Genomic DNA, 25,878 nt, shown 5'->3' on the forward strand with positions numbered 1-25,878 from the left:
GCGGGAGATGGGGACTGGCTGGGCAAGGAGCCTGGGACTGGGAGGAGGGGGCAAGAGACTAGGACTGGCTAGGCAGGGCAATTAGGACAGGGATTGGGTGGGGAGAGACTGTGACGTGCTGAGCAAGGAGCTGTGGAGCTGGGGGAGACTGGGACTGACTGGGGGAGGAGTCTGGGACTGGGAACCAATGAGGAGGAACTGGAGGTAGGTGAGGAAACAGACCAGCTGAGGAACCAGGGTGTCAGGGGAGTCTAAGACTAACTGGGTGACGAGACTGGAATAAGCAGCCAGGGTGGGGTGGAGGAGACTGAGAGTAGGTCTACATGAACATTTAGTGCGTGGCAAGCCGGGGTGTAAATCTACCCTGCACTGTCCTGTCATGCACCGAGTGTCCATGTGGACGGTGTAGCTGAGCACTGGGGCCTTGTCTACACTACTGCTTAAGTTGATGTAAGTTACATCGCTCAGTGGTGTGAAAACAACACCCCCTACCCCAAGCAATGTAACTTACATCAACTTAAAGCAGTGTCTGCATCGCACTATGTCAGCGGGAGACGCTCTCCCGCCAGCAGAGCTTCTGCCTCTCGATGAGGTGGACTAATTATGTAGACAGAAGAGCGCTCGCCCATCGACGTAATGCATCTTCACCAGACACGTTAAATCGGCGCCGCTGCATGGATACAGTGGCACTGATTTAGCGTGGGAGCGAAGAGAAGCCCGAGCAGTTCCCTTGTGACCTTTGATCTCTCCCAGTTCCAAGCACTGGGGAACTGTTAGTGCGCAGCAGCTGGCTCCGCACAGACACTGAGTGTGCAGCAGGCTAGTGCGGGGTAAATTTACACCCCAGTTTAACACAAGCTAAGTGTGTGTAGAGAGAAACCCTGAGACAGGAAGAGGCATCCAGGGAGGGGAACTGGGGCTTGGGGCAGACAGGACAACCCAAGGCAGGGATAAGTGTGAGAAACAGATCAGCTGAGGATCCCAGAGGGACAGCACAGAGAACAGGGGGGAAAATGGCAGAGGAAGCCAGAGGTGAAGTCAAGGACTGGCTTGTCCAGGAGACTGGGCCTGGGGATGAGAAGCTTGAGGAGTGGAGACTGGCACTGGGTAGACAAGAAGAATGGGACTGGGACACAGAGCAAGGGATGGAGAAGAGACAGGACCGATACAGGGACTGCTTGGAGGGGATGGGGCAGAAGGGGTTAGGCTTTGGGGAACAGAGGAAGACGTGTCTGTCACTACCAGAACACACACCTCTCCAGAGCCTGGAATGGAACCAGGATCCCTGAGTTTTGCCATTCCCCTGCTGTCAGCAAATATCTGTCAAACCCTCCAAAACATTTTTCTGATCCCGCTCTAATGCTGGTCCACAAAGAGGATGACAACCTACTACTACTGTCAGTTACACCGTTAGCTCAAGTGGCAGTGGTTTCTGTGGTGGATCTAAAGGTTCCAACCCTGCTGATGACCCTTGTGGGTGTCACAGGGTTGCCATCTTTCTCATGGCTGGTAACCAGATTCTTGAGGTTCTACCCCCTGCCCTGCCTCTTCCTCCCAAGGCAACGCCCTTCTCCACCTCTTCCCCCAAGGCCCCGCTCCTGCTCCACCTCTTTCCTCAAGGCTCTTCCCCTTCTCTGCCTCTTCCCCTCAAGGCTCTGCCCTCATCGCTCACTCCCCCTCTCCCCTCGTCACTTGCTGGATCGTCTCAAGCAGCCGGCCTGCAGGTACGAAGCCGCCCTGGCTGAGCAGGGGCTGGCACAGATTAATGACCCGGTCTCCCCCCCCCCCCCGGCCTGGAAACCAGATTTTTGGTTCAGGTGTCATTTAGGTCCCTTTTCGACCAAATTTTCCAGTAGAAAACCAGGCACCTGGCAACCCTAAATGACACCTGGACACAGAAGCCAAAAAACGGACTGTCCGGGTAAAACTGAGACGGGTGGCATCCGGAGGGTGGCAACATGATTCCGCATCTTGGAACTTCTGTTTTTTCAGTTTGCTTTTTTAAAAACCTAGGAAATTATGCACAAAACACTATTTTCTCCATGAGACCCCTGCCTCATTCAGTGCACAGGACAGACAGCATGGGCATAGTTTGGGAGGGTGCAGGGGGGCATTGGCAGAGGAAAGGCATGGGGGGGGCACGCGGGGTCGGTGCAGGGAACGGGGGCAGGAGGGATGGAGCCACTTCTCCTGAGGTGGAGAGTAGCTGCTCCGGGTTGTCGCTCTGCAGCTGTGCACGGCTGCCTGGCTCCTAGTGCCTGCCCGTTCCCGTAAAGCGGTGAGTGCCTGCAGCCGGGCAGAGGACACTGGGAAAGGGGGATGGGGCACGGGGCAGCGGGCAGATGAAGGGGGTGGGATGGGAAGAGAAGGAGATAGAGGAATGGGAGCGGGGAGTGGGAGCCCAGCATGTGGCGTCCCCTCGGCAGCAGCAGCCCCAGCAGGGAGGCGGCTGCAACGGCCCTGGGAGGCCCCAGAGCAGCAACATCTCTGCAACAGCCGGTGCTGGAGTGGCCACAGCTCCCAAGCTCAGGTCGCTGCAGCAGACAGCAGCAGCTGGGGCTCACCCATGGAGCCATCCTGCCCTGCCCCCAGCCCTGGCAGCCCAGAGACCACTCCAGGCTGGGGGGGGGGGGGAGGGAGAGTCAGTGAGCCAAGATAACTGGCTTCAGCATGCACGTGTGTGTGCGTGTGTGCGCGCGTGTGTGCGTGTGCGTCTGTGTGTGCGCGCGCGTGTGTGTGCGTGCGTGTGCGTTTGTGTGCGCGTGTGTGTGTGCGTGTGTCTGTGTGCGTCTGTGTGTGTGTGTGTGTGTGTGCGCGCTCTCTGTCCCCCCTCTGTCAAACTACGCCTGTGCTAGACAGGGCTCTGGATCAGGGTTGGTTGTGGCGTGAAGGAGGCTGGTCTGTGTAGGGCCCCTGCCTCATGGTCACAGAAACTGCAAAGTGTGCTGTGTGTGAGGCAGGGGATTGCAGAAGGAGAAAGGAGGGTCTCTTGTTAAGGCAGCTGAATCCTGCCCTGGGGAATGGGATTCTCTCCCTGCCTCTGCCACAGAGATCCTATGTGATGCTTGGCAAGCCTCTGAAACCAAATATTTCACAGGTGGTCATTAATTGTGTGTTCCTCATTTTATGGGTGGCCCCTTGTAACCGTGGGGGTCTGGTTGCAGAAGTGCTGAGCATATGCTGCTGTAAACTGAAGTCAGTAGGTCAGGGGTGCGCAAACTACGGCCCATGGGCCGGATCCGGCCCCTCAGGGCTTTGGATCCGGCCCATGGGATTGCCCCCCATGGTGCCACAGGCCCCGCAGAAGCAGCCAGCACCACGTCCCTGGGACCCCGGGCCGGGGGGTGGTGGGTGGGCAGAGGGCTCTGTGTGTTGCCCTTGCCTCCAGGCACCGCTCCCCAACGCTCCCATTGGCCAGGAACGGGGAACCGCAGCCAATGGGAGCTTCGGGGGAGGTACCTGGGGGCGTGGCAAGGGCAGCGCACGGAGCCCTGTGCACCCCCTCCCCCAGGGGCCGTGCAGGGATGTGGTTCCGGCCACTTCCCAGAGCGGTGCGGCGTGGGGCCAGGGCAGACAGGCAGGGAGCCTTCCCTGGCCCCGGTGCGTGCCGCTGCCACCCCGAAGCTGCTTTAGGTAAGCGGCGCCAGGCCGGAGCCCGATCCCCTCCTGCACTCCGCCCCCGAACTCCCTGCCTGCACCTCGCACCCCTCCTGCACCCCAATCCCCTTCCCTGAGCCCCCTCATACACCCGCACCCCTCCTCTGCCCCAATCCCTTGCCCTGAGCCCCTTCCTGCACACCGCACCCCCTCCCACACTCCATACTCCCTCCCGCACCCCAACCCCCTGCCCCAGCCCTGCATACAATTTCCCCACCCAGAGGTGGCTCTCGGCCCAAAAGGTTTGCCCACCCCTGCAGTAGGTGTTCTGCTCTGAACATACTAAGTGCTGTATAATGCTAAGGAATCTGAAAAATCAGGACCTGGGTGTCTCAAGTTGGGCACCCCAAATCAGTTGACACTTTTGATCATTTTGGCCATAGTGTCTCTGGGCTTCAGTTCCCCATGTGTAAAATGGAGATAACAACACTTCCCTGCCTCCCAGGGGTGTTGTGAAGAGAAATTCTTTAATGTTTGTGAAGCTCTCAGCTACCATAGGAATGAGCACCACAGAAAAGCCTGTGAGGAAATGAACAATTCTGTTTTAGGAGTTCAGTTTGGATGACGTGCAGTACATAAGGGCTGGGGCCAAACATTGCACAATGAGTATAAAAAGAACGATTGACCATCCACCCATTCAGTCAGCACCACGTGTCCTGTGCAACGAGTGAGGCAGGGGTCCTGGGGCAAAAATAGCATTTGATCGTGTAATTAAAGACAGTATCACAATGGAAATACAAAAGGGGCTAATTAAGGTTACAGAGGACAGCACGCATCTGGCATTCTGAATGTTTGAGTGCTTGACTTCCTTTTAGATACATAGCTTTATAGATTTTAAGGGCAGAAGGAAGCATTAGATCATATAGTCTGGCCTCCTGGGTAACAGGCTACAGAATTTAATCCAGTTACTCCTGAACTGAACCCAATAATTTTTGTTTGGCTAAAGCACATCTTTCAGAAAGGCATCCAGTCTTCATCTAAATACTTCAGGAGTGAATAATCTTCTGCTTCCCTTTTTAGTTTGTTCCAATGGTTAATTGTCCTCGCTATGGAAAATGTATGGCTTACTTCTAATATGAATTTCTCTGGCTTTAACTTCCAGCCATTTGTTCTTGTTTTGCCTTTCTCCACTAGAATAAGGAGGCCTCTACATACCAGTGTTTTGTCCCTGCGCAAGTACTTCTACACTAAAGTACTTCTACAGTATAATCACATCATCTCTTGGTCTTCTTTATTAAAAATAAACAGACGGAGCTCCTGGAATCTCTCACTACAAGGCGTATTTTCAAGCCCTTAAATCATCTTTGTGGCTCTTCTCTGCACCCTTTCCATTTTTTTTTAACATCCTTCTTAAAATGTGGACAACACACTGGATGCGGTATCGGTCTCACCATACTGTATACAGAGGTAAAATCATGTCCTTGGTCAGAAATTATCCAACAAAATAGAGCTTCATTGGAAAATGCTGGTTTGTTGAACTGGACATTTCCCATGAAAGTGAGTCGGGTGCAATGAACTTTCTCTAGACCACAGGCAGGGTTGTGGCAGAAACCTGCATGGTTAAGTGCCAGCTGGCTTGGGGAGCTCCAGCCAGCCCTGTCATGCAGACTGCCTTGGGGCCAGGTATTCCAGTCTTCTCAGGTCAGCTGCTCTGGGATAGCTGCACCATGTAGACTGCCCCAAGACCAGAGACCCTGGTCTTCTATCGTCTGCAGCTCCAGGGCAACCCTGCCATGGAGAAGGGAGTCCCGGCTTTAACCAGGGCTCAACTCCCAGCTCCACAGCAGGGAATTTAGAAATCCTGGGATGGGATCCTGATTCCCAGGGTCTGCGGCTCTGGGGCAGCCCTGCGTTGCAGACTACACCAGACTGGGGACCCCAGAGCTTTGAGACTCCCAGGCCAGCTGCCTATTTGGTACACCAGCTGGCCCAGGAGTCTGGAAGCCCAGGGGTCCCCAGTCCAAGGCAGTCTGCAATGCAAGAGAAATTGACATATTTGTTTTTCTCTTAGCACTGGTGAAACTGACAAGAATGTCAGTGTCACTCAGCATCTGCTGGTGTCCCTGGGAGCAAATTTCATGTCCGACACACCATGTGTTGGATTTTCCAGAAGAAATTTTGGAGGGGATTTCTGGTTCACAGGAAGTTTTGAAATAGCAAAATTTCCTGTGAGCTGGAAATCCTGCATTTCAGCCAGCTCTTCTCACTGCTCCTCTGCTTAAACCTCCAAGGATCACCGTAGCCTTTTCACAGCATCACCCTGGGACCTCTAGTTCCATTGCTTGTCCACTACGACCCCTGCGAAGACCATGGGAAATATCTGTATGTTTACATATATTATGTGTACCTCTGTTTCTTTTATTGCTGATTTGCCATTTCCTACCAGGGTTCAAAGAGTAACTCCTTGCTTGGATCTCCCCACATGTCCCAGCAAGGCAGACAATGGCTGCAGAGAACCCAGTCACTGGTACTTAACTGACAATACGGGTGTCAAGGCCTTTGAACTTTTGCCTCTGACCAAGCTGGGCACAACCCCCCTAGCTTGGGAGAGGGGAGGGGCCCTTCAAGTGGGAAAGTTAAACAAAGAGCTTGGGAACTATGAAAAGGAGAGCCCTGATGAACAGAGAGGGAGAGGCAGGGTCTGCAAGGAGATTGAAACCCAGTCCCCAGAAGCAGGGGTACCTGGGATAGGTTGGGCCAGCCCAGGTTTTGAGGGAAATGCTGAGGATTAGGTAAGACATATGCCCGTTGGCCTTTAGTTGCCTTAACACTTTTCTCTCTGGTCACTGTGTTCCTATGGATACATAAATAATATCACTCTCCTGGGCCTGGAACTATTCAATATTTTCATTAAAGATTTGGATGATGGAGTAGAAAATAAACTCATAAGATGTGTGGATGACACAAACCTGGGAGGGGTCACAAGCTCTTTGGATGAGAGTATTAGAATTCATAATGACCTTGATACATTGGAGAATTGGTTTGAAATCAGTAAATTAAAATTCAGTAAAGACAAGTACAAAGTACTAGACTTAGGAAGGAAAAATCAAAAGCAAAAAATCCAAAATGGGGAATAACTGACTAAGCAGCAGTTCTGCAGAAAATGTTCTGGGGTTATACTGGATCACAGACTGAAATGGGTGATGCTGTTTTGAAAACAGGAAATGTCATTCTGCATTTTATTAACAGAATTGTCATATGTAAGACAGAGGAGGTAATTGTCCTGCTGTACTCAGCACTGGTGAGGCCTCCGCTGCAGCAGTGTGTCCAGTTTTGGGCTCTCTCTCTACAATGGGTAGGTAGGACAAGAAGTAATCCACTTAGATTGCAGCAAGGGAGAGTCAGATCAGATACTAGGAAAAACTTTCTCACTATAAGGATAGTTAAGTACTGGAACAAGGTACCAAGGGAGGTTGTGGAATCCCCGTTGTGACATTGCACTCCATATGTTTTATGGAAATATGCTTATGAGTGTGAATATGATGTAACTGGAATATGTTTTATGCAAAAGGTCTCATGTAATGTATCATAACAAAAGTTATAACCTACTGAATATATTCCTCCTATTTGTATGTATGTATCATTCTTGTATCTGAAGCTAGACATACGAAGTATGACTCTGAGGTCCGATTGTAATAATGCAAAGTGTGGGCCATTTATGGTGGTTTAGAATCTTGATGGCTCCGATTGACTGGGACAATTGGTTGTAGATTGTTTATTTACCTGCAAGCCTTCCTGTGTACGTGTGGGCCAGCCTGTGGGTAATGAACAATGAGGTCTCATATGACATCCATCTTAAATCTGGTACTGCTGCTGAGCAGTTTTTGGTTGAAGTCTGCAGCTTTTGGGGTGTGGACCAGATCTGGGTCTGTGTTGCAGCAGGCTAGCATGTCTGGCTCAACAAGGCAGGGTTCTGGAGTCCCAAGCTGGCGGGGAAAATGGGCTCAGAGGTAATTTCAGAATGTGAGGTGACTGTCCCAAGGGGGTGTCTGTGACCGAACCCGTCACACACATCATTGGTGACTTTTAAGAACAAGTTAGACAAACATCTATCAGGGATGGACTAGGTATACAAAACCTGTCTTGGTGTGAGGGGATGGACTAGATGACTTTGTGAGGTTCCTTCCATTCCTACATTTCTATTTATTCCAAGATTTTATAAGATATTCAGGCCTGATGATTTTTTAAAAAAGTTTATCCCTACTAGATACTGTTTAACATCCTCCTTAGTTACCAACAGACTGCAGAGTGGTTCACCCTCTTCACATACTTTGAATACACATCCTGCTTCTATTCAAAACCGGAAATGTTTATTAAACACTTCTGTCTTATTTGCATCATTATAAACTATTTTACCATCTCCATTTGTAATGGGCTACACCTTTGTTAGGATTTGTTTGTTTGTCTTTACTCCTAATATACTGAAAAAAAGGGTCATTATTGTTCCTAGCCCTGCCAACTGTGGAGTTTTCCCTGATAGCTTTAGCATCCCTTATTGATTTTCTACATCTCAGAACTTCCAATGTATATCGATTGCTATTAAATTCCCCTCTCTCCATTTGCTGTACTTTGTTTTTTTAAAAATGTCTAATTGCCGCCTGCACTGTCCCACTGCACCAGGACGGGCTTTTGGCCAAAGTTCTAAGGCAGCGGAACACCTAACTCCCTAAGGCCCCTTTGTAATTTTCATCCTTCATTGGCTTTCTAGGACACCTTGAGCTCCAGCTGGTTGGAGGGAACAGTGCCTGCTCAGGACGTGTGGAAGTAAGACATGGAGACACCTGGGCTACAATCTGTGATGCACACTTTGATCTCAAAGCTGCCAGTGTTATCTGTAATGGACTAGAGTGTGGAACAGCTCTATCTATCCCAGGAAGAGCTCATTTCCGAGAAGGACATGGACCAATCTGGACTGAGGAATTCCAGTGTGTAGGGAATGAGTCACACCTCATGTACTGTCCCAGGATATCACACGGAAGTCATACGTGCTCACATGCAAATGATGCAAGTGTCATATGCTCACGTAAGAATTTGGCACAATGTCTCTAAAATCCCAGTGGTGTGTATTCTAGAATAGGGTGCAGCAAAAAAAATGATCTCACTCTGTAGGGAGCTGGGATAACAAAGCTGCTATCAGCTTCCAGTAAAACCTAAACTCAATGTAATGGGAATGGGTTCAATCCCCCCAACTTTCCTTTCCTTTATTATTTAATATAAAATATCTTAAATGCTCCCTCTCTAAAACCTTCTCCCTTCTCCCCAGGGCTCACAGGGTTCCGGCTGGTGAATGGCAGCACAGCGTGCTCAGGGAGGGTGGAGATCCAGGTTCTTGGTGCCTGGGGAACCCTCTGTGACTCACGCTGGGATTTACCAGACGCCAACGTTCTCTGTCGTCAGCTCGACTGCGGATTCGCTGTATCAGCCCCAGGAGGAGGGTATTTTGGGAAGGGAACTGGCTCTGTCTGGACAGACACATTTCACTGCAAAGGGACTGAAACCCATTTGGGCCATTGCCCTGTTACTGCCCTGGGGGCCTCTCCGGGCTCACACGACAATGATGCCGGTGTGATTTGCTCAGGTAAGTGCAAGAGAGATGCTGGATTAAGGACACCTGCCCCTCAGTGTGTGATGCTGCCCCAGAGCAGGGGAACCTCAGGACACAGCAAGGGGAGGGGGAGCTAGATCCTAAAGCACAGAAAATAACAGTAAATGTATTAAAGATAACATTTAAGTCAATAATATCATCACAAAAGAACAGTTGTGACTGGGGAAAGCCCTGGATTCTCCAGTAAAAACATCAGCAACTCTGTCCTCACGCAGGGCAGCGGAGCAGGGGCAGCACTTTGTCCTTTGGGTTACATCAATGTCACCGATTCATTGTCCCCAGCCTTCTCCAATAGTAATTAGAGGGGGAGCTGGTGGTGACTCCCAATATGGAGCTTGCTTCACACTTTCTATGATAAAATATTCTCTGCACCTTCTTGAGAAGCTCTCGCACCTTCCTTGATGGCTGGAGCCTTTGCAATTTGGGAAGGGGTCAGTGCTGGGGCCAGGGAGGTGCCTTCTCCTCCTGCAGTGAGATTCCTTCCAGGTTTGGCTGAATTATAAACTGCTGAAAATCAGCATTTCCCTTCTCTCACGTGAGTTCCTGGGGGTATTTTTGGTAGCCCACCACAGAGAAAGTAGTGCTTTCACTCACTGAGGTTTTTTTTACTTTTTTCACACTTTTCCAATTGAAAAAACTCCAAAGATTTTTTCCCCTGCTTTCTTACACATTTTTACCTTTTTCTAACTTTTTACAGTGGAAGAAAAGATGAGCAGGGGATTGGACTAGATGACCTCCTCAGGTCTCTTCCAGTCCTAATATTCTGATTGTGTGAAAAAATAGAAAGGGGGTGGAAGTGGCAAACCTGTACATCCAAAACCTGGAATGGAAAATGGAATGTTTCATTTACCAAAAGTTGAAATGAATCAATATTTTAGTTAGAGTCCAAACAAAATTTTTCATTTCATTTCCACATCCCAGTATCTCAGATCTGTTTAAAAATTGAAATACTGCACTCAAAATACTTCACAGGAAAAATTTTCAGTTGTTGACCCTCTCTAATATTTAGCTTTTATAAAAATAAATAAACAGCATTATTTAGTTCATTTAGTCAAAGCCAAAGGCACAAGAATTAGAAAATACCAGAATTAAGGTTATCTATGTAATGTTAATTCAGTCCCCCACCCTCCCTTCTGCATATACATTATGATACAGTCTAATTGCATCAACATATTCTATTATTCTCACCTCCCCCAGCTCCTGCCTCCTTCAGTGCACAGGGAGGGTGGTGCTCAGGGAATGGAGGAGCTGTAGAATATTTCTTTTTATCCTCCTCATTCAACCTGTGACCCAGGGCCTTATTCACTCTACAGACCGTACAAATACTGCACTGAATACAGAATTATTAATTTCTTCATTGGCTTTTCTATTGTGCTCATTACAGTAGTGTGAGAATGCACCACAAACATTAATGAATTTGTCTTCATAACACCCCAGGAGATAGCAGACTCTTATGAGGTCCATTTCAAAAGTGACTTAGGCACTTAGAAGCCCAAGAATAACATTTTCAAAAGGCCTAAGTGACTTAGAGACTTAAATCCTATTTTCTCTAGTAACATAGGAGCCCAAGTTTCAGAGTAACAGCCGTGTTAGTCTGTATTCGCAAAAAGAAAAGGAGGACTTGTGGCACCTTAGAGACTAACCAATTTATTAGAGCATGAGCTTTCGTGAGCTACAGCTCACTTCCTCAGATGCATATCGTGGAAACTGCAGCAGGCTTTATATATACACAGAGAATATGAAACAATACCTATTCCCACCCCACTGTCCTGCTGGTAATAGCTTATCTAAAGTGATTTCCAGCACAAATCCAGGTTTTCTCACCCTCCACCCCCCCACACAAATTCACTCTCCTGCTGGTGATAGCCCAAGAACCATATAGACTTCTCCCTCTTGCTGCTTAAGTCACTTCTGAAAATGGCACTTAAGCTCCTACATCATTTAGCTGCTTTTGAAAATTGTGCTTACAACGATTAAAGCCCAAATTCCCAACTCACGACTTATTTGGGGTGATTGGGCAGCAACCTGAGACCCTCAGGGCCTGATTCTCCAGAGTACTCACCATTTCTGCAGAGTTTTATGTATTCAGAGTACTCTCCAGACATTAATAAAGCCTCACCAAACTCCAGGGAAGTAGGTGGGGAAGTATTATTATTAGCTCCTGTGACAGGTTGGATCACAGAAACCCCTTGGGGGCTGCCACCTGATGTGCCAAGACTACTTCTGCCCCTGCTTTCCCTGCCAGCTTAGGACTCCAGCACCCTGTCTAGCTGAGCCAGACATGCCAGTCTGCTCTAGCACAGACCCAGGGTCTGAAGCACGTGCCCCAAAGCTGCAGACTTAACTGAAAGCCATTAAGAAGTGTTCCCGTCTTTAACACTCAGATGCCCAACTCCCAATGGGGTCCAAACCACAAATAAATCTGTTTTACCTTGTATAAAGCTTATACAGGGTAAACTCATAAATTGTCCGCCCCCTATAACACTCAGAGAGGGATATGCACAGCTGTTTACCCCCCCCCCCCGGTATTAATACATACTCTGGGTTAATTAATAAGTAAAATGTGATTTTATTAAATACAGAAAGTAGGATTTAAGTGGTTCCAAGTAGTATCAGACAGAACAAAGTGAATTACCAAGTAAAATACAATAAAACACGCAAATCTAAGCCGAATCCAGATAAAATCTCACCCTCAGAGATGTTTCAATAAGTTTCTTTCACAGACTGGATGCTTACCTAGTCTGGGCACAATCTTTTCCCTGGTACATCCCTTGTTCCAGCTCAGGTGGTAGCGAGGGGATTTCTCATGATGGCTGCCCAGTTTGTTCTGTTCCACTCACTTATATATCTTTTGCATAAGGTGGGAATCCTTTGTCCCTCTCTGGGTTCCCACCCCTCCTTTTCAATGGAAAAGCACCAGGTTAAAGATGGATTCGAGTTCAGGTGCCAAGATCACATGTCACTGTAAGACTTCATTACCTGCTTGCCAGTATACAGGAAGATTTAGAAGTAAAACAGAGCCATCTACAGTCGATTGTCCTGGTTAATGGGAGCCATTAAGATTTCAAACCACCATGAATGGCCCACACTGTGCATAACTACAATAGGACCTCAGAGTTATATTTCATATTTCTAGTTTCAGATACATGAGTGATACATTTGTACAAATAGGATGACCACACTAAGTAGATTATAATCTTTGTAATGATACCTTACAAAAGACCTTTTGCATGAAGCATATTTCAGTTACATTATATTCACACTCATCAGCATACTTTCACAAAAGCATACAGAGTGCAATGTCACAGCTCCATTTTACAAACGGTAAAACGGAGAGAGAAAAGCCAAGTGACTTGCCCAAGGCAGTGAGTCAGCAGCGGAGACAGGATAAAACTCAGTGTTTTGACTTGCAGCCCTGTGCTCATTCCACCCGACCTCGCTGCCTGACTGCAGAAGAGCGGAGCAGCCACATCTTGTCTTGAGCCTAGCGGCAGTTGTGAATACTCAATACTTCTGCAAATCAGACCCCATAAAAACTGGCTTCAGAGACCTGCTCAGCATCACCTGTGAAGTCTGCAGCAGAGGCAGGAACAGAACTGAGCTTGGCAGGCACCCAAAGCTGAGGCTGCCCGGGGCACACAGGCTGCGGGGCGTGCCTAGGGTAACCAGATAGGAAATGTGAAAAATTGGACACGTGGTGGGAAGTAATAGGCACCTATATGAGAAAAAGCCCCAAATATCAGGACTGTCTCTAGAAAATCAACACATCTGGTCACCTAGAGGTGCCTTTTCTGCAAAGGGGGGTCCCACTAGGGCTCGAGTTCTACTCACCCTTCCAGACCCTGGCTCAGTGTCCGTCAGCCCAGCCACGTCCCTTTCCTGCCGGTGCCGGGAGCTGCTGCCCCGGTCTCCAGCCCCAGCACTAGCCCCACGCAGACCTGCCCTCAGGAGGCACACCCCACGCGGGGCTAGTGCTGCGGTCAGAGACCAGGGAAGCAGCGCACGGCGCCAACAGGAGAAAGATGCGGCCAGACTGACGGACACCGAGCTGGTGGTGGGAGTCCCAGCCTGTGGATTCGGGGAGCTCCGGCCCTGATTTGGGTGGGTCTGGATACTAACCGGGTGGACCACGGCCCACCCGTGGCTACCCCTGCACTACATTAGCTGCATGCAGGCAGTCTCCTGGTCCAGTCTCTGGGCGAACTCCTGGCTCCATTGAAGTCAAAGGAGGTTTTACCATTGCCGTCAGTGGGGCCAGGATTTCACTCTTAGCCTTGAAATGTTATTTGGCTACTGAGATCCTTGAGCTGGTTGGATCCAGTGCGCACACACTGCACCCGTCAGGTCGCCATACTAGTACATACTGTACCCGGCACAGCCAGTGGGTGTGCCCTGCACTGACTCTGCTGTTGTCTTTTAACATGGTCAGTCTCTCCTGGCTGCACCTGGGTCTGAACTCGGGGAGTAATTCCTAGTTTACCACCTTGCTGTAGGACTCTCTGATTCTGGGACACACACAAATACCGAGATTCACATCCCAAGGGAGTCACAATATTCATGAAGAGAGCATGTCTCCTTCTCTGACCCACACACAACGTACTTAGTGTGGTGTGAATTGATCAGCTGGAATCTCACGTTGGACTCAGAGATGACACCACACTTCAGGGGACAGCTCCAGTCAGAACCACCAGTGCCAGGAACTATCTAACACTAGGAGCTCCTGCACTGGATCCACGTGAACCAAGAAAGTTGCTACTGAACAGATATCAGAGGGAACTAAGGGAATTTACCAAAAATAACCTGTTCCTGGCCACCATGAACACTGCTCTTCCATTGGCCAAACTCCCTCAAGGCAAACTTGCCTAAATCATTCACAACCCACCCACTCAGTGCTTGTGCAGACACCATTCACTGGCTTCCAGGCATTTAAGCCTGGATAAAGTGACTACAAACCTCAGCAGCCATTCCACCACCACACACAGAGACTATTTTCCCAATCAGTAATCGGCAGGAATTCCCTTGCTCACTCATTTAGAGAGTCCGTTGGCAAGCCCTTGTGTCAAGCTCAGAGTTTTACAATCCTCATAGCACCTTCCACTTATAGATTCATAGGAATAAGTGTCTTCTGACAGAGGTTGTTCCCTTTAACTCTGTGACACACTCTGATCACTGGCTTCTGCCTTCTTATTGAGAAACAGTCCATAATTTCATGCACACTCTGTATTATTTCTAGTGTATAACAGAGCGTGTTCTTCATTGTGTTTCCCATCTCTCCTGAGCCCAGGTCACTCTGAATCACTCAGACTTCTGAATGGAGAGAGCCGGTGCGATGGGAGAGTGGAGATTTCCCTCCGTGGTGTGTGGGGCAGAGTGCTGGATGACCAGTGGGACATGAATGATGCCAGCGTGGTGTGCAGGGAGCTCCAGTGCGGAGTCGCTGAAAAAGCTTATACCCCCCCTAAGTCTGAGCAAGGAACGGGTGCTGTGGGGCTGAGAAGGGTCCACTGTGCAGGAAATGAGACTCGTCTGACTCTCTGTGACAACTCCACATCTGAGACAGCCCAGACAAGAATTGCTGAGGACATCGGTGTCATTTGCTCAGGTGATTCATTTCCAAATCTCACAAACATTTTCTGTTTAGTTCGAAAATACATATTAACAGCTGCAATCTATCCCTGCAGGGAGCCGGCGGATCAGACTAGTGAATGGGACAGGTCGCTGTGCCGGGAGAGTGGAGATTTATTACAATGGCCGCTGGGGGACGGTCTGTGATGATTCCTGGGATCTATCAGACTCCGACGTCGTTTGCAAACAACTGGGATGTGGACGTGCCATCAATGCAACTGTCTCTGCTCATTATGGGCAAGGATCCGGGCAGATCTGGCTGGATGATGTGAACTGCGCTGGGAACGAATCCAGTCTCTGGGTGTGTCCTTCCAGGGGCTGGGGCCAACATAACTGCAGACACGAAGAGGACGCGGGAGTTCTCTGCTCAGGTCTGTTCTGGGAATGCTCTCGTGAGCTGTGTTACCGGGCAATGTAATGGAGGGTGCAGATGTTTAAGGAGATTGCTGAGAATGACACTCTCCCTGACTGTCTCTGCCTCCCTTTCCTTTGTGTAACTACCTACCAGGGTCACCATTAGAAAGTCCTCAGCTCTCACCCAGCAGTACTGGAGATATTGCAAGATTTCCTAATGTTAGAATGCTGCATCTCAGGTATCTAAAGGAGATTGTATCACAGAAAGCAATGACTGAAAAGGATGTAGGATCCTAGTGGAGAAATAACAGAACATGACTCCCAGTGCCGTGTATGGCAAAACGGGGCTAATGCAAACCTTGGATGTATAAACAGGGGAGTAGTGAGGAGCGGTGAGGACTAGATTTTACTGTTGTATATGGCACTGGTGAGACAAATGCTGGAATACTGTGTCCAGTTCTGATGTCCACAAAAATTTGAGATGGAGCAGAGAAGTGCCACAAAAGTGATCTGAGGGCTTGAAGAAAAGCTTTACGGTGAGAGATTTAAGATGCTGAATCTGTTTAGCTTATCAAAATGATCAAGAGGCAACTTGATTACAGGGCATAAGTCCTGTCACAAGGAAAACATACCACTTACTAAAGAAAAGGAGTACTTGTGGCACCTTAGAGACTAACCAATTTATTTGAGCATGAGCTTTCGTGAGCTACAGCTCACTTCACCGATGAAGTGAGCTGTAGCTCACGAAAGCTTATGCTCTAATAAATTGGTTAGTCTCTAAGGTGCCACAAGTACTCCTTTTCTTTTTGCGAATACAGACTAACACGGCTGTTACTCTGAAACACTTCCTAAAGGGCTCTTTAATCTAATGCAGAAAGGCAGAACAAGAGTCGATGGCTGGAAGCTGAAACCAGACAAATTCACCTCAGAAATAAGGCCCGGGTTTTTAACAGGGTGGGTGATGAACCATCGCTACAAACTACCAGGGAATGGTGCATTCTGCATCTCTTGAAGTCTTCCTGTCTAGACTGGATGCCTTTCTGGAAGCTATGCTTACATCAAACTCAAGTTATTAGGCTCTATGCAGCTGTTTTACAGACAGTCAAATTATTTGATCTCATGATCCCTGTCACACTTTGTGAAGTGGCTCACGGCACTGAGTGCCCACCTCAGGGCAGATGGTGAGAAACAGGGCAGTACTCCAAACTGCTGGTGTGTTCTATAAGTAGATTTCACCAAGCTAGGAACAGATGTGAACTCCTGGACCATTGTTCCCTCTACTTTTTAAATCCATGTGTGGAATGAATTTTTTTCTGTGCACCAGCCTAGAGGTGATGTGTGGTGGGGTTGGGGCTGAGGGGTTCAGCATGTGGGAGGCAGCTCAGGGCTGGGGCAGAGGGTGGCGGTGCACAGGGTGAGGGCTCTGGCTGGAAGTGCGGGCTCTGGGGTGGGGCTGGGGATGAGGGGTTTGGGGTTGTGAGGGGGCTCAGGGCTGGGGCAGAAGGTTGGAGTGTGGGGGCTGAGGGCTCTGGCTAGGGGTGAGGGCTCTGGGGTGGGCCTGGGGATGAGGGGCTCAGGGTGCAGGAGGGGGCTCAGGGCTGGGGCAGAGAGTTGGAGTACAGGGGGGAGTGAGGGCTCCACTGGGGACGGGGCTATGGGGTGGGGACATGGATGAAGGGTTTGGGGTGCAGGCTGCCCTGGGGCTGCAGTCGGGAGCAAGAACTCCCCCCAGCCCTCTCCTGCTGCAGCAGCCTGAGGCCAGGGGAGAGGCGCCTCTTTCCCTCCTGCAGCAGCTCCAGGGGACAGGCGCCTCTCCAGTCCAGGCCCGGGTGGCTGTGTGCCCTTGATAGCCTGCGGTGCGGACACATGGCTGTGCAGCTGAGAGGAAACTTAGCCCTGGATCACTAAATCTATCTCACCATGGAGTCACAGACAATCCCCATAGACTCTCCAATCTGTCTTGTCACCCAGATGAACTGGGCTTAGTGATAATTGGTCACTTACACCAAAAATCACACCACATTCAGGTTTCTTTCAATCCCAAGAGACCAGTCACCTACTCAGATCAGCTGGTACCTTAGATCTTACACCAGAGACGATGCCTGTCGCCAATCCTGTAATAAACTATAGACAGGTTTATTCACTGGGAAAAAGAACTAAAATGGCTATTTACAAGGTTAAAGCAAGCAATCACCTACACACAAATGAGACACCATTTACACCAGAGTAGTGACAGAGTTGTAGTGATCTGTCAATTCCAAATGTCCTTCAGCGCTGACCCAGGGGTAACCCCGTGGGATCTCGGACTTCAGTTTGGTGTCTCTAGCCCTGTCACAGTTCAAAAAACCAAAAGGATGAAAAATTGTCACATTGACTATTTTTATTTCCCTCTTCCAGCTTTCAAAGCGATGGGACCAGGCCATCTGCAGGTACTGCGCCCTGGGGGGAATAAGGCCATTAACCAATCCTTTATATTGTGATGATCCTTGATGGTCCTTCTGATTTTGATAGTCTTTGGGGATGGAGAGGGGGGGATGATTCCTGTGCCTGAGTTCACAAGTTCAGAGCCAACATTTTCAGTTATAAAGCAACATTTACATTTTTTTTTGTAGCATGGACCACTGAGATTACAAGTGAGATTAATGCCTGCAGCAACTAACCACCATTTCATAGAGTCGAAGCACAAAATACATTCTTACAAGACTAATACCTGTTTTGAGCAAAACTAACAAATAAGTGACCTGGCCTGGTCTCCAGCTACGAGATTGTCAGTTCTCAGCTAATGCCTGCAGCCTGGGCAAGAGCTGGCATCTGGCCTGCCAATATCTCAATCCTCTCTGGCCTCTATCAATTAAAATCTGTATGTAGCTGCTGGTAAATGATGGTCTTCCGGAGATACCCACTGTATTTCTAGGGGGCCTGTGGTGTCGAAAAGAGTCTCTGATTCTTTGAATGCTTCTGAGACTTGCTCCTGCAGAATGATGCACAGGATTGTTAGAAATTGCTGGGATTTCACTCTTCACACCCCATTTCATTTGAGAATCAGATGATTTAAATTCCCCTTTTGTGAATTTCCTTCTAGAGTTCACAGATCTGAGGCTGGTGAGCGACAGTAACTGTGCTGGGCGGCTGGAGGTTTTCTACAATGGGACGTGGGGCAGTGTTTGCTCCAATCAGATGTCTGGAGTCACCCCAGCAATTGTCTGCAAACAGCTGAACTGTGGAGACGGAGGGCAGATTGCAAGAGACTTTGAATATGGACCAGGTTCTGGTCCCACGTGGCTGGACCACGTTGCATGCAGTGAGCAGCACAGCTCCCTCTGGCAGTGCCCATCAGAGCCCTGGGATCCAAAGTCATGTGATAACCGAGCAGAAGAGACCCATATTTCTTGCACTGGTAATTCTGAAACTACCTGCATGCGCGTGTACAAACACACATGTACGCGATGTGTTTAATTAATTGAAGGGTTATGATAGATCTTTTGTTTGTGTTCACATCTCAGTGGAGGTAGATTTAAATTCTCAACACAAGATACAAACATATTTTCACAGTCTTTTATAGGAATAACCATTTGTCTGATTAACAACAAACATGGAAGTTAATCAATTAATTTTAAAAGAGACCGGTGTTAGACACTGCGATAAAGTAGTCTGAAAGCCGAGAAAAGCCTCTCCCTAGAGACCGTCATGAGGCAGCTCTGTGGTTATTAATCCTTTTGGGATGAACAATCAGAGATGGGCCCAGGCTGTGCAGTTTGGCTCAGAACTGGAATCCCCCACAAGTCTGGGTGCATGTCGGCCTGTGTGTCTGAGTAACAGCTGAATAGCAAATTAATTAGGTATTGAATGACCCAGAGTTCACATTTCAGTTCAGACGGTGCTGAAATTAGGGGTTTAAAATACAGATAAATTCTCCTCCCACATCACACACACAACCCAGTGCATTCACCTCTGCACTTTCTCTCCACTGGAAAAAAAACAAAACCAACTCAGACCCTGTTTGCCGAATGCCCGAACTCTGCAAGCTGCACAGGTATCTCTGCTTCTCTCTGTCTCCCTCTTGGTCCCTAAGTTGTCCCAGTAACATGTGAGGTTTCTGCATTTCTAGACCAGGACAAGTTACGTGTCGCGGTAGGAGAGCACAGATGCTCGGGGAGAGTGGAGGTTTGGTACCGTGGCTTCTGGGGAACAGTTTGTGATGACTCCTGGGACATGGCGGATGCTAATGTTTTGTGTAAACAACTGGGCTGTGGCTCTCCTGTACCAGTCCCAGGCGAGGCTGCATTTGGCGAGGGGACTGGTCCCATCTGGGTGGAGACGTTGAATTGCAGAGGGACAGAGTCATCTCTCTGGGACTGTCCTGCCAGGCCCTGGGGTGAGAGCAACTGTGGTCATAAGGACAGGTTTCAGAGTAGCAGCCATGTTAGTCTGTATTCGCAAAAAGAAAAGGAGTACTGGGACCCTGTGGAAAAGCCCTGGTATTTAGCTCCCTTGCTGGGTCCCAAGGCCGGATGGGTGGGGAGGTGGACAGGCTCCCACTCCTGACCCCAACATATATGTCTGTGTGGAGTTTCCTGCGGTCAGGCCCCTGGGACCCCCAGTGGAAGCGGAAGGTGATGGTCAATGGGGAGACATTACTGGGGTGGCGAGACCCTGGGACAGAGACAACTGTTGTCAGGCCCCTGGTGGTGCAGCCTCAGAAGCTGAGGGTCTGTGTGAGCTGGATGAGGGTCCCAGGGAAGAAGCCCCTCGCCCTGCCTATGGCCCAGATCCCTGTGCAGACCCAGGAGGGGTGGAGCTGGCTGGTCGTTGGGGTTCTCCAGGATACCAGCTGTGAGAGCCACAAGTACTCCTTTTCTTTTTGTGGTCATAAGGAAGATGCTGCCGTGAATTGCTCAGGTGAGTGACAGGAGATGTTTCTGCTACATGCTGTAATTTTCAGGGAGGAGAATGGATCACCCCTGCCCCCCGCCTTTTGTCCCACACCAGGCCCTCCCATCTCCTGTGTGCTGGAGCATCCTGGATGTTGTGTGTTGGATCCTTTCTCATGTCAGATTGGCTCAGACATCAGCCCACAAGCACCCTGCATCCATCACAGGCCCCACTGTGCTGGTTTGTTACTAAAGTCCTCATTTCTGCACAGAGCACAAGGAACGTGGGCCCTAAATCACTATCAAACAGGCCCTTTGCTGCTGTGAAGGAGTCTGTGATGGTGACAGCTGCACAGTGCCCCCAGGGACTCTCAGAGTGAGATTCCCCCAGGGAACAAACACGTCACCTCCCCCTTGCTCCAGACTCCAACTCTCCTCCCTTTCCCTTTGCAGGTCTGACAGAGAGGACAGATTCTCTGAGTACCCCAGGTAAAGCATCTCCCTCCTCCCATCAAGGGTTAAATTTCCCTGGGGCTGGGTCACAGAGGAGGAGCTGCAAGCTGCAGCCTGAGGGAAGGAGCTCCTTTCCATGGCCTGTGACATCTGAGGGCGAATAACACCTGGGTGGGAGCTGCAGGCCCTGCTGAGCAGGAGGATTCCTGTCTGTTGGCTCCAGCTGACAGGGCAGGGCCAATGATTTAAAGAGCAGCCTGTGAGCTGCCCCCATGGTACACAGACTCTGTCCCAGCCCATTATCCTGCTGTCCTGGGCTGTGCAATGAGTGACTGGGGAGCTCCCTGGGGCCCCCCTGACTCTCACAGGCTAATCTCTCCCTGTTGCATGTTCATTTCCATCCAGCTCCCCTACGCCGTCCTGCGACCGACATTGGGAGAGTCACAGTACCCGTGGTCGTCTGCATTATCCTGGGGGCCCTGCTCTGCCTGGTCTTAATCATCCTGGGGGCGCAGGTGCAAAGTGCCAGGGCACAGCTCAGAGGTGGGTCCTGACTGTGTCACTGTGTGAAATGCCTCTGCAATAGCAGGGGAGCTGCAATGTGTCAGGGTGAGGGACGATACCAGGCTGGGTGGGGTGGCCGAGAGTGCCTAACTCTTCTCTCATTTATTATTTCATTAACTGTCTGGCAGTGGAACTCCCTAGCCATCAAATCTGGAGATGATACTAGCTAGGAAGGGTCACAGTTTCAGGGAAGCTGCACCTGTATCCCCCCACCTTCCGGTGATCCATTCCAGGAGTGCCCAGTCATGCCTCGGGCCTCCAGACCTCACCTGTCTCTGGGTAGAACCCCCCATCTCACCTCCTACTGACCAGGAGGCTTTAAGGCTGCACAGCCCCCTGCCTTCCGCTGTGATACCCCCAGCAAACCAGTCTGCTTACAGGCCAGCCCCATGCTGTGCGTTCTCCCCAGGGCCTGTGAGCAGTGTATTGCCAGCAATCCCAAGTCACCACCCAGCTCTCTCTCAGCAGACTGCACCTTGTTAGTAGGATAAAAGCCTCGCAGAGAAAACATAAAAAGAAAAGGAGGACTTATGGCACCTTAGAGACTAACAAATTTATTTGAGCATAAGCTTTCTTGGGCTACAGCTCACTTCATCAGATACATGCAGTGGAAAATACAGTGAGGAGATTTTATATACACAGAGAACATGAAACAATGGGTGTTACCATACAGCAATGTAACAAGAGTGATCAGGTAAGGTGAGCTGTTACCAGCAGGAGAGTGGGGGTTGGGGAACCTTTTGTCGTGATAATCAAGGTGGGCCAGGGGAAGTTTTTGTAGTGATAATCAAGGTGGGCCATTTCCACTAACTGCTTGATTATCACTACAAAAGGTCCCGACCCCCATCCCTGTCGTCGTCCGTCCCCCCCCAACCCTCCCTCCTGCTGGTAATAGCTCACCTTACCTGATCACTCTCTTTACAGTGTGTTTACCTTTCTGGAGTTGTTTTCAATCTCAGTGATCTATCTTAATCACCCTTCACCTCCCCCGGTCCCTCGCCCCCCCGAGACTGTTTTTCCTTCCCGGAGGAGCTGTGGAAATCCTCCCAGGTGCAGTAGAACACAATCATACACAAACCATTCACAAATTTACTAGAGTGGTTCCCAAAGATCCTGTGTGGGGCTGCAATATCTGTCACAGAGAGGGGTTCTGAATATCAGTGTGGTGAGACATCACGGAATGGGACCAAGAGAAATTGGACATCTTGTCAGGGGGAAAAAAGGTGTATAAAAATCGAGTTGTGGTAAATAGTTGCGAAGAGAGAGATCCAGTAGAAAGGACAATCTTAGGAAGGAGAAATGCTGGAAAGGAGTATTATACTATGTTGTACTCATAGGTGGCATTTAGAGGATTTTTTATCTATAAAACACAGAACAACATTAGCTACCAGCTGCTTGGAAAGAGGGAAGGGAATGAGATTGCCATCAACATACATGTAACATTGACAAATTTGCTGCAAGACAGTGATTCAAATCAGATCTCATGCTCCAGGGCTTCAGCCAGTCACCCGCAGGGGTCAGGAAGGAATTTGGGGAAGCCCCTATATTTGTTTTTCGTCTTGTTTTGTTTTGTTTCTTTTCCACATGCTCAGGGTCAAACCAATCGCCAGTTTTGGGGTCAGGAAGGAATTTTGCCACAGATCAGACTGGCAAAAAGGGACCTTGGGAGATTTTTATCTTCCTCTAAAGCATGGAGCCTGCCAGGATTATCTAAGCATCTCTCACCTCGTCAGTTCCCTGCCATTGTAGGGACCTTGGGCATCGGTGGTACCTTAGTCTCCAGGGTTGTCCCTATGGGGGTGCAGGGCCTGGGGCGGAAGTGACAAATCTGTCACTTTCGGGACCAACCCGTCAATTCCGGGACCGACTGCCCCAGCCAATCAGTCTGCCCTTGGGGGCCTCCAAAGCACGGGGTCTGGAGAGGTTACCCCGATTCGCTGTACCTAAGGGATGGCTCTGTTAGTCCCTCGTGTTTTCTACCTGTGGCACACAAGAGTTTATTCCCCTAAAGAAAGAAATGCTTTAGTCTAAGTGCATCTTTGGGCTCAAACCTAGGGGTATCTGGGTGAATTGCAGTGGCCTGTGTTATACAAGAGGTCAGACTAGATGTTCTAATGGTCCTGTCTGGCCTTAAAGTCGATGAAAAAAAAAAAGGTTATCATCATTTTGCAGATAAGTGTAAACACCAGTGTGGGGGAAGAATTATTTAAGCTGCTCCAAAGGGGAATAACCAGGAATAATGGGATGAGATTGAAAAGGGAACAGTTAAGATGAATGAGAGGAAGCTTTCTGACAGTGGTCTAGCCCTGGGAACCATCGTCAAAGGGATGCTGTGGAGAGGGACATTGTCCCTGTCACCTGGCTCATTTAAATCTAGCCTGGACACAGCAGTGGGAATGTGCTGTAGGGTTCAGGGGAGAGGGGTTGAATGAGCCACAGTGTTTCCCATTTCTGGTTTCTCTGACCCTGTGCAAACCCTGCCCTTTGTTTTCAGGCTCCAGAAGACCCTTGGATCCCTTCCCTGAGGCCGTGTACGAGGAGATTGATTATAACCTGATGAGAGAGAAGCAGGAGATGTTCAGTCGCTCAGGTCCGTGGGTCTCACTCTTAACAGGCAGCAGCTATCTAATGCCCTGTCCATCTGAGGCCCTGACCCAGAGTTAAATCACTGCAGCGTCAGCCCTGTGAGCTTGTCGCTGGAGCTGGGCACAAGTCTCCATTGCAAAATGTTTTGGTGAAAAATGCAGATTCAGAGACAGCGAAACATTTCACAAATTCCTGTCAATTTCACCCAATTGTTCCAAATACACACAGAACGATTCATTTCAATTCAACACTTTCTAAAGAAAACATTTTGGGTTTTTTCAATTTGATGTTACTTTTCCATCAGACATTTCCTTTAATTTTATCTGTCTGTCTATCTATCTATCTAAACCCCACATATCCAAAAGAACATCAAATGGTTTCATTCAACATAACACCTTTTTTTTAAACTTTTGCACTTGCCAAAATTTTAAAAAAGTCATTTTTGGCTCAACCCAAAACATTTTTATTGTATTATTATTATTGTTATTTTTACAATTGCCAAAGAACCAAAACATCTGTTTTTTGCCAAGCTCTAGCATCTGAGGTGAGACCAGCAGCTACTCATGTAGACTAACGTTGCCAGGAGTCCAGTTTTTAACCAGAATCCCCAGTGAAAAAGTGACCCTGGCGGCTCCAGTCAGCATTGCTGTCTGGGCTGTTAAAAGTCCAGTCGGTGGCACAGTGGGGCTAAGGCAGGCTCCCTGTCAAGATTCCTTCCCAACTCTGAACTCTAGGGTACAGATGTGGGGACCTGCATGAAAACCTCCTAAGCTTACTTTTATCAGCTTAGGTTAACACTTCCCCAAGGTACAAATTAATTTTATCCTTTGCCCTTGGAATATCCACTGCCACCACCAAACTCTAACTGGGTTTACTGGGAAACGTAGTTTGGACATGTCTTTCCCCAAAAAATCCTCCCAACCCTTGCACCCCACTTCCTGGGGAAGGTTTGGTAAAAATCCTCACCAATTTGCATAGGTGACCACAGACCCAAACCCTTGGATCTTAGAACAATGAAAAAGCATTCAGTTTTCTTACAAGAAGACTTTTAATAGAAGTAAAGGAATCACCTCTGTAAAATCAGGATGGTAGACACCTTACAGGGTAATTAGATTCAAAACATAGAGAATCCCTCTAGGCAAAACCTTAAGTTACAAAAAAGACACACAGACAGGAATATTCATTCTATTCAGCACAGCTATTTTCTCAGCCATTTAAAGAAATCATAATCTAACACATACCTACCTAGATTACTTACTAAAAGTTCTAAGACTCCATTCCTGTTCTGTCCCTGGCAAAAGCAGCATACAGACAGACCCAGACCCTTTGTTTCTCTCCCTCCTCCCAGCTTTTGAAAGTATCTTGTCTCCTCATGGGTCATTTTGGTCAGGTGCCAGCGAGGTTACCTTTAGCTTCTTAACCCTTTACAGGTGAGAGGATTTTTCCTCTGGCCAGGAGGGATTTTAAAGGGGTTTTCCCTTCCCTTTATATTTATGACAATCCCTATCTGCCCTGGCTCCATGCAGCTCCCAGAAGTGTCTGGCATGTCCCTGCGGCCCCTAGGCACAGGGGCACCCATGGAAGCTCCGCACGCTGCCCCTGCCTCAAGCGCCAGCTCCATTGCTCCCATTGGCTGAGAACCAGCCGGATCCCACACCCCGAATCCCCTGTTCCAGTTCGGAACCCCGCTCCCACACCCTCACTCCCTCCCCGACCCTGCACCCTCCACCCGCACCCCAACCCCCTGCCCAGGCTCTGAGCCGCCTCCCGCACCCAAACTCCCTCCTGGAACCTGCACCCTGCACCCCCTCCTGAACCTCAACCCCCTGCCCCAGCCCTGATCATCCTCCTGCATCCCAAACCCCTCATCCCTGGCCCCACCCCAGAGCCCACACCCCCAGCCAGAGCGTGCACCCCTTCCCACAACCCACCCCCCTGCTCCAGCACTGAGCCCAATCCTGCACTCCAAACCCCTTGGCCCCACCCCAAGCCCGCACTCCCAGCTGGAGCCCTCACTACCTCCCATACCCCAACCCCCTCCCACAGGTCAGAACCCCTTCCCACATCCGAACACCCGCCCACATCCAAATTCCCTCCCAGAGCCCGCACCCTGATCCCCCTCCTGCACCCCAACCCCCTTTCCAAGCCCTGAGCCCCCTCTCA

The 25,878-nt window shown here is 49.4% G+C and overlaps 1 protein-coding gene across 1 annotated transcript in view; it reads left to right on the forward strand.

Moving 5' to 3' along the window:
* The window catches only part of LOC140898849 (scavenger receptor cysteine-rich type 1 protein M130-like), a 54,347-nt gene that overhangs the window by 21,664 nt on the left and 6,805 nt on the right, over positions 1-25,878 (forward strand). Inside the window, exons 3-13 of the mRNA XM_073313377.1 lie at positions 8,366-8,680; positions 8,921-9,235; positions 14,547-14,864; positions 14,944-15,258; positions 18,324-18,633; positions 19,207-19,274; positions 19,350-19,663; positions 20,116-20,140; positions 20,566-20,601; positions 20,971-21,108; positions 23,624-23,719. Coding sequence (XP_073169478.1) covers positions 8,366-8,680; positions 8,921-9,235; positions 14,547-14,864; positions 14,944-15,258; positions 18,324-18,633; positions 19,207-19,274; positions 19,350-19,663; positions 20,116-20,140; positions 20,566-20,601; positions 20,971-21,108; positions 23,624-23,719 — 2,250 coding nt within the window. The remainder of the gene's footprint in view (positions 1-8,365; positions 8,681-8,920; positions 9,236-14,546; positions 14,865-14,943; positions 15,259-18,323; positions 18,634-19,206; positions 19,275-19,349; positions 19,664-20,115; positions 20,141-20,565; positions 20,602-20,970; positions 21,109-23,623; positions 23,720-25,878) is intronic.

Source organism: Lepidochelys kempii, chromosome 1, assembly GCF_965140265.1.
Source record: "Lepidochelys kempii isolate rLepKem1 chromosome 1, rLepKem1.hap2, whole genome shotgun sequence".
Taxonomy (NCBI): domain Eukaryota; kingdom Metazoa; phylum Chordata; order Testudines; family Cheloniidae; genus Lepidochelys; species Lepidochelys kempii.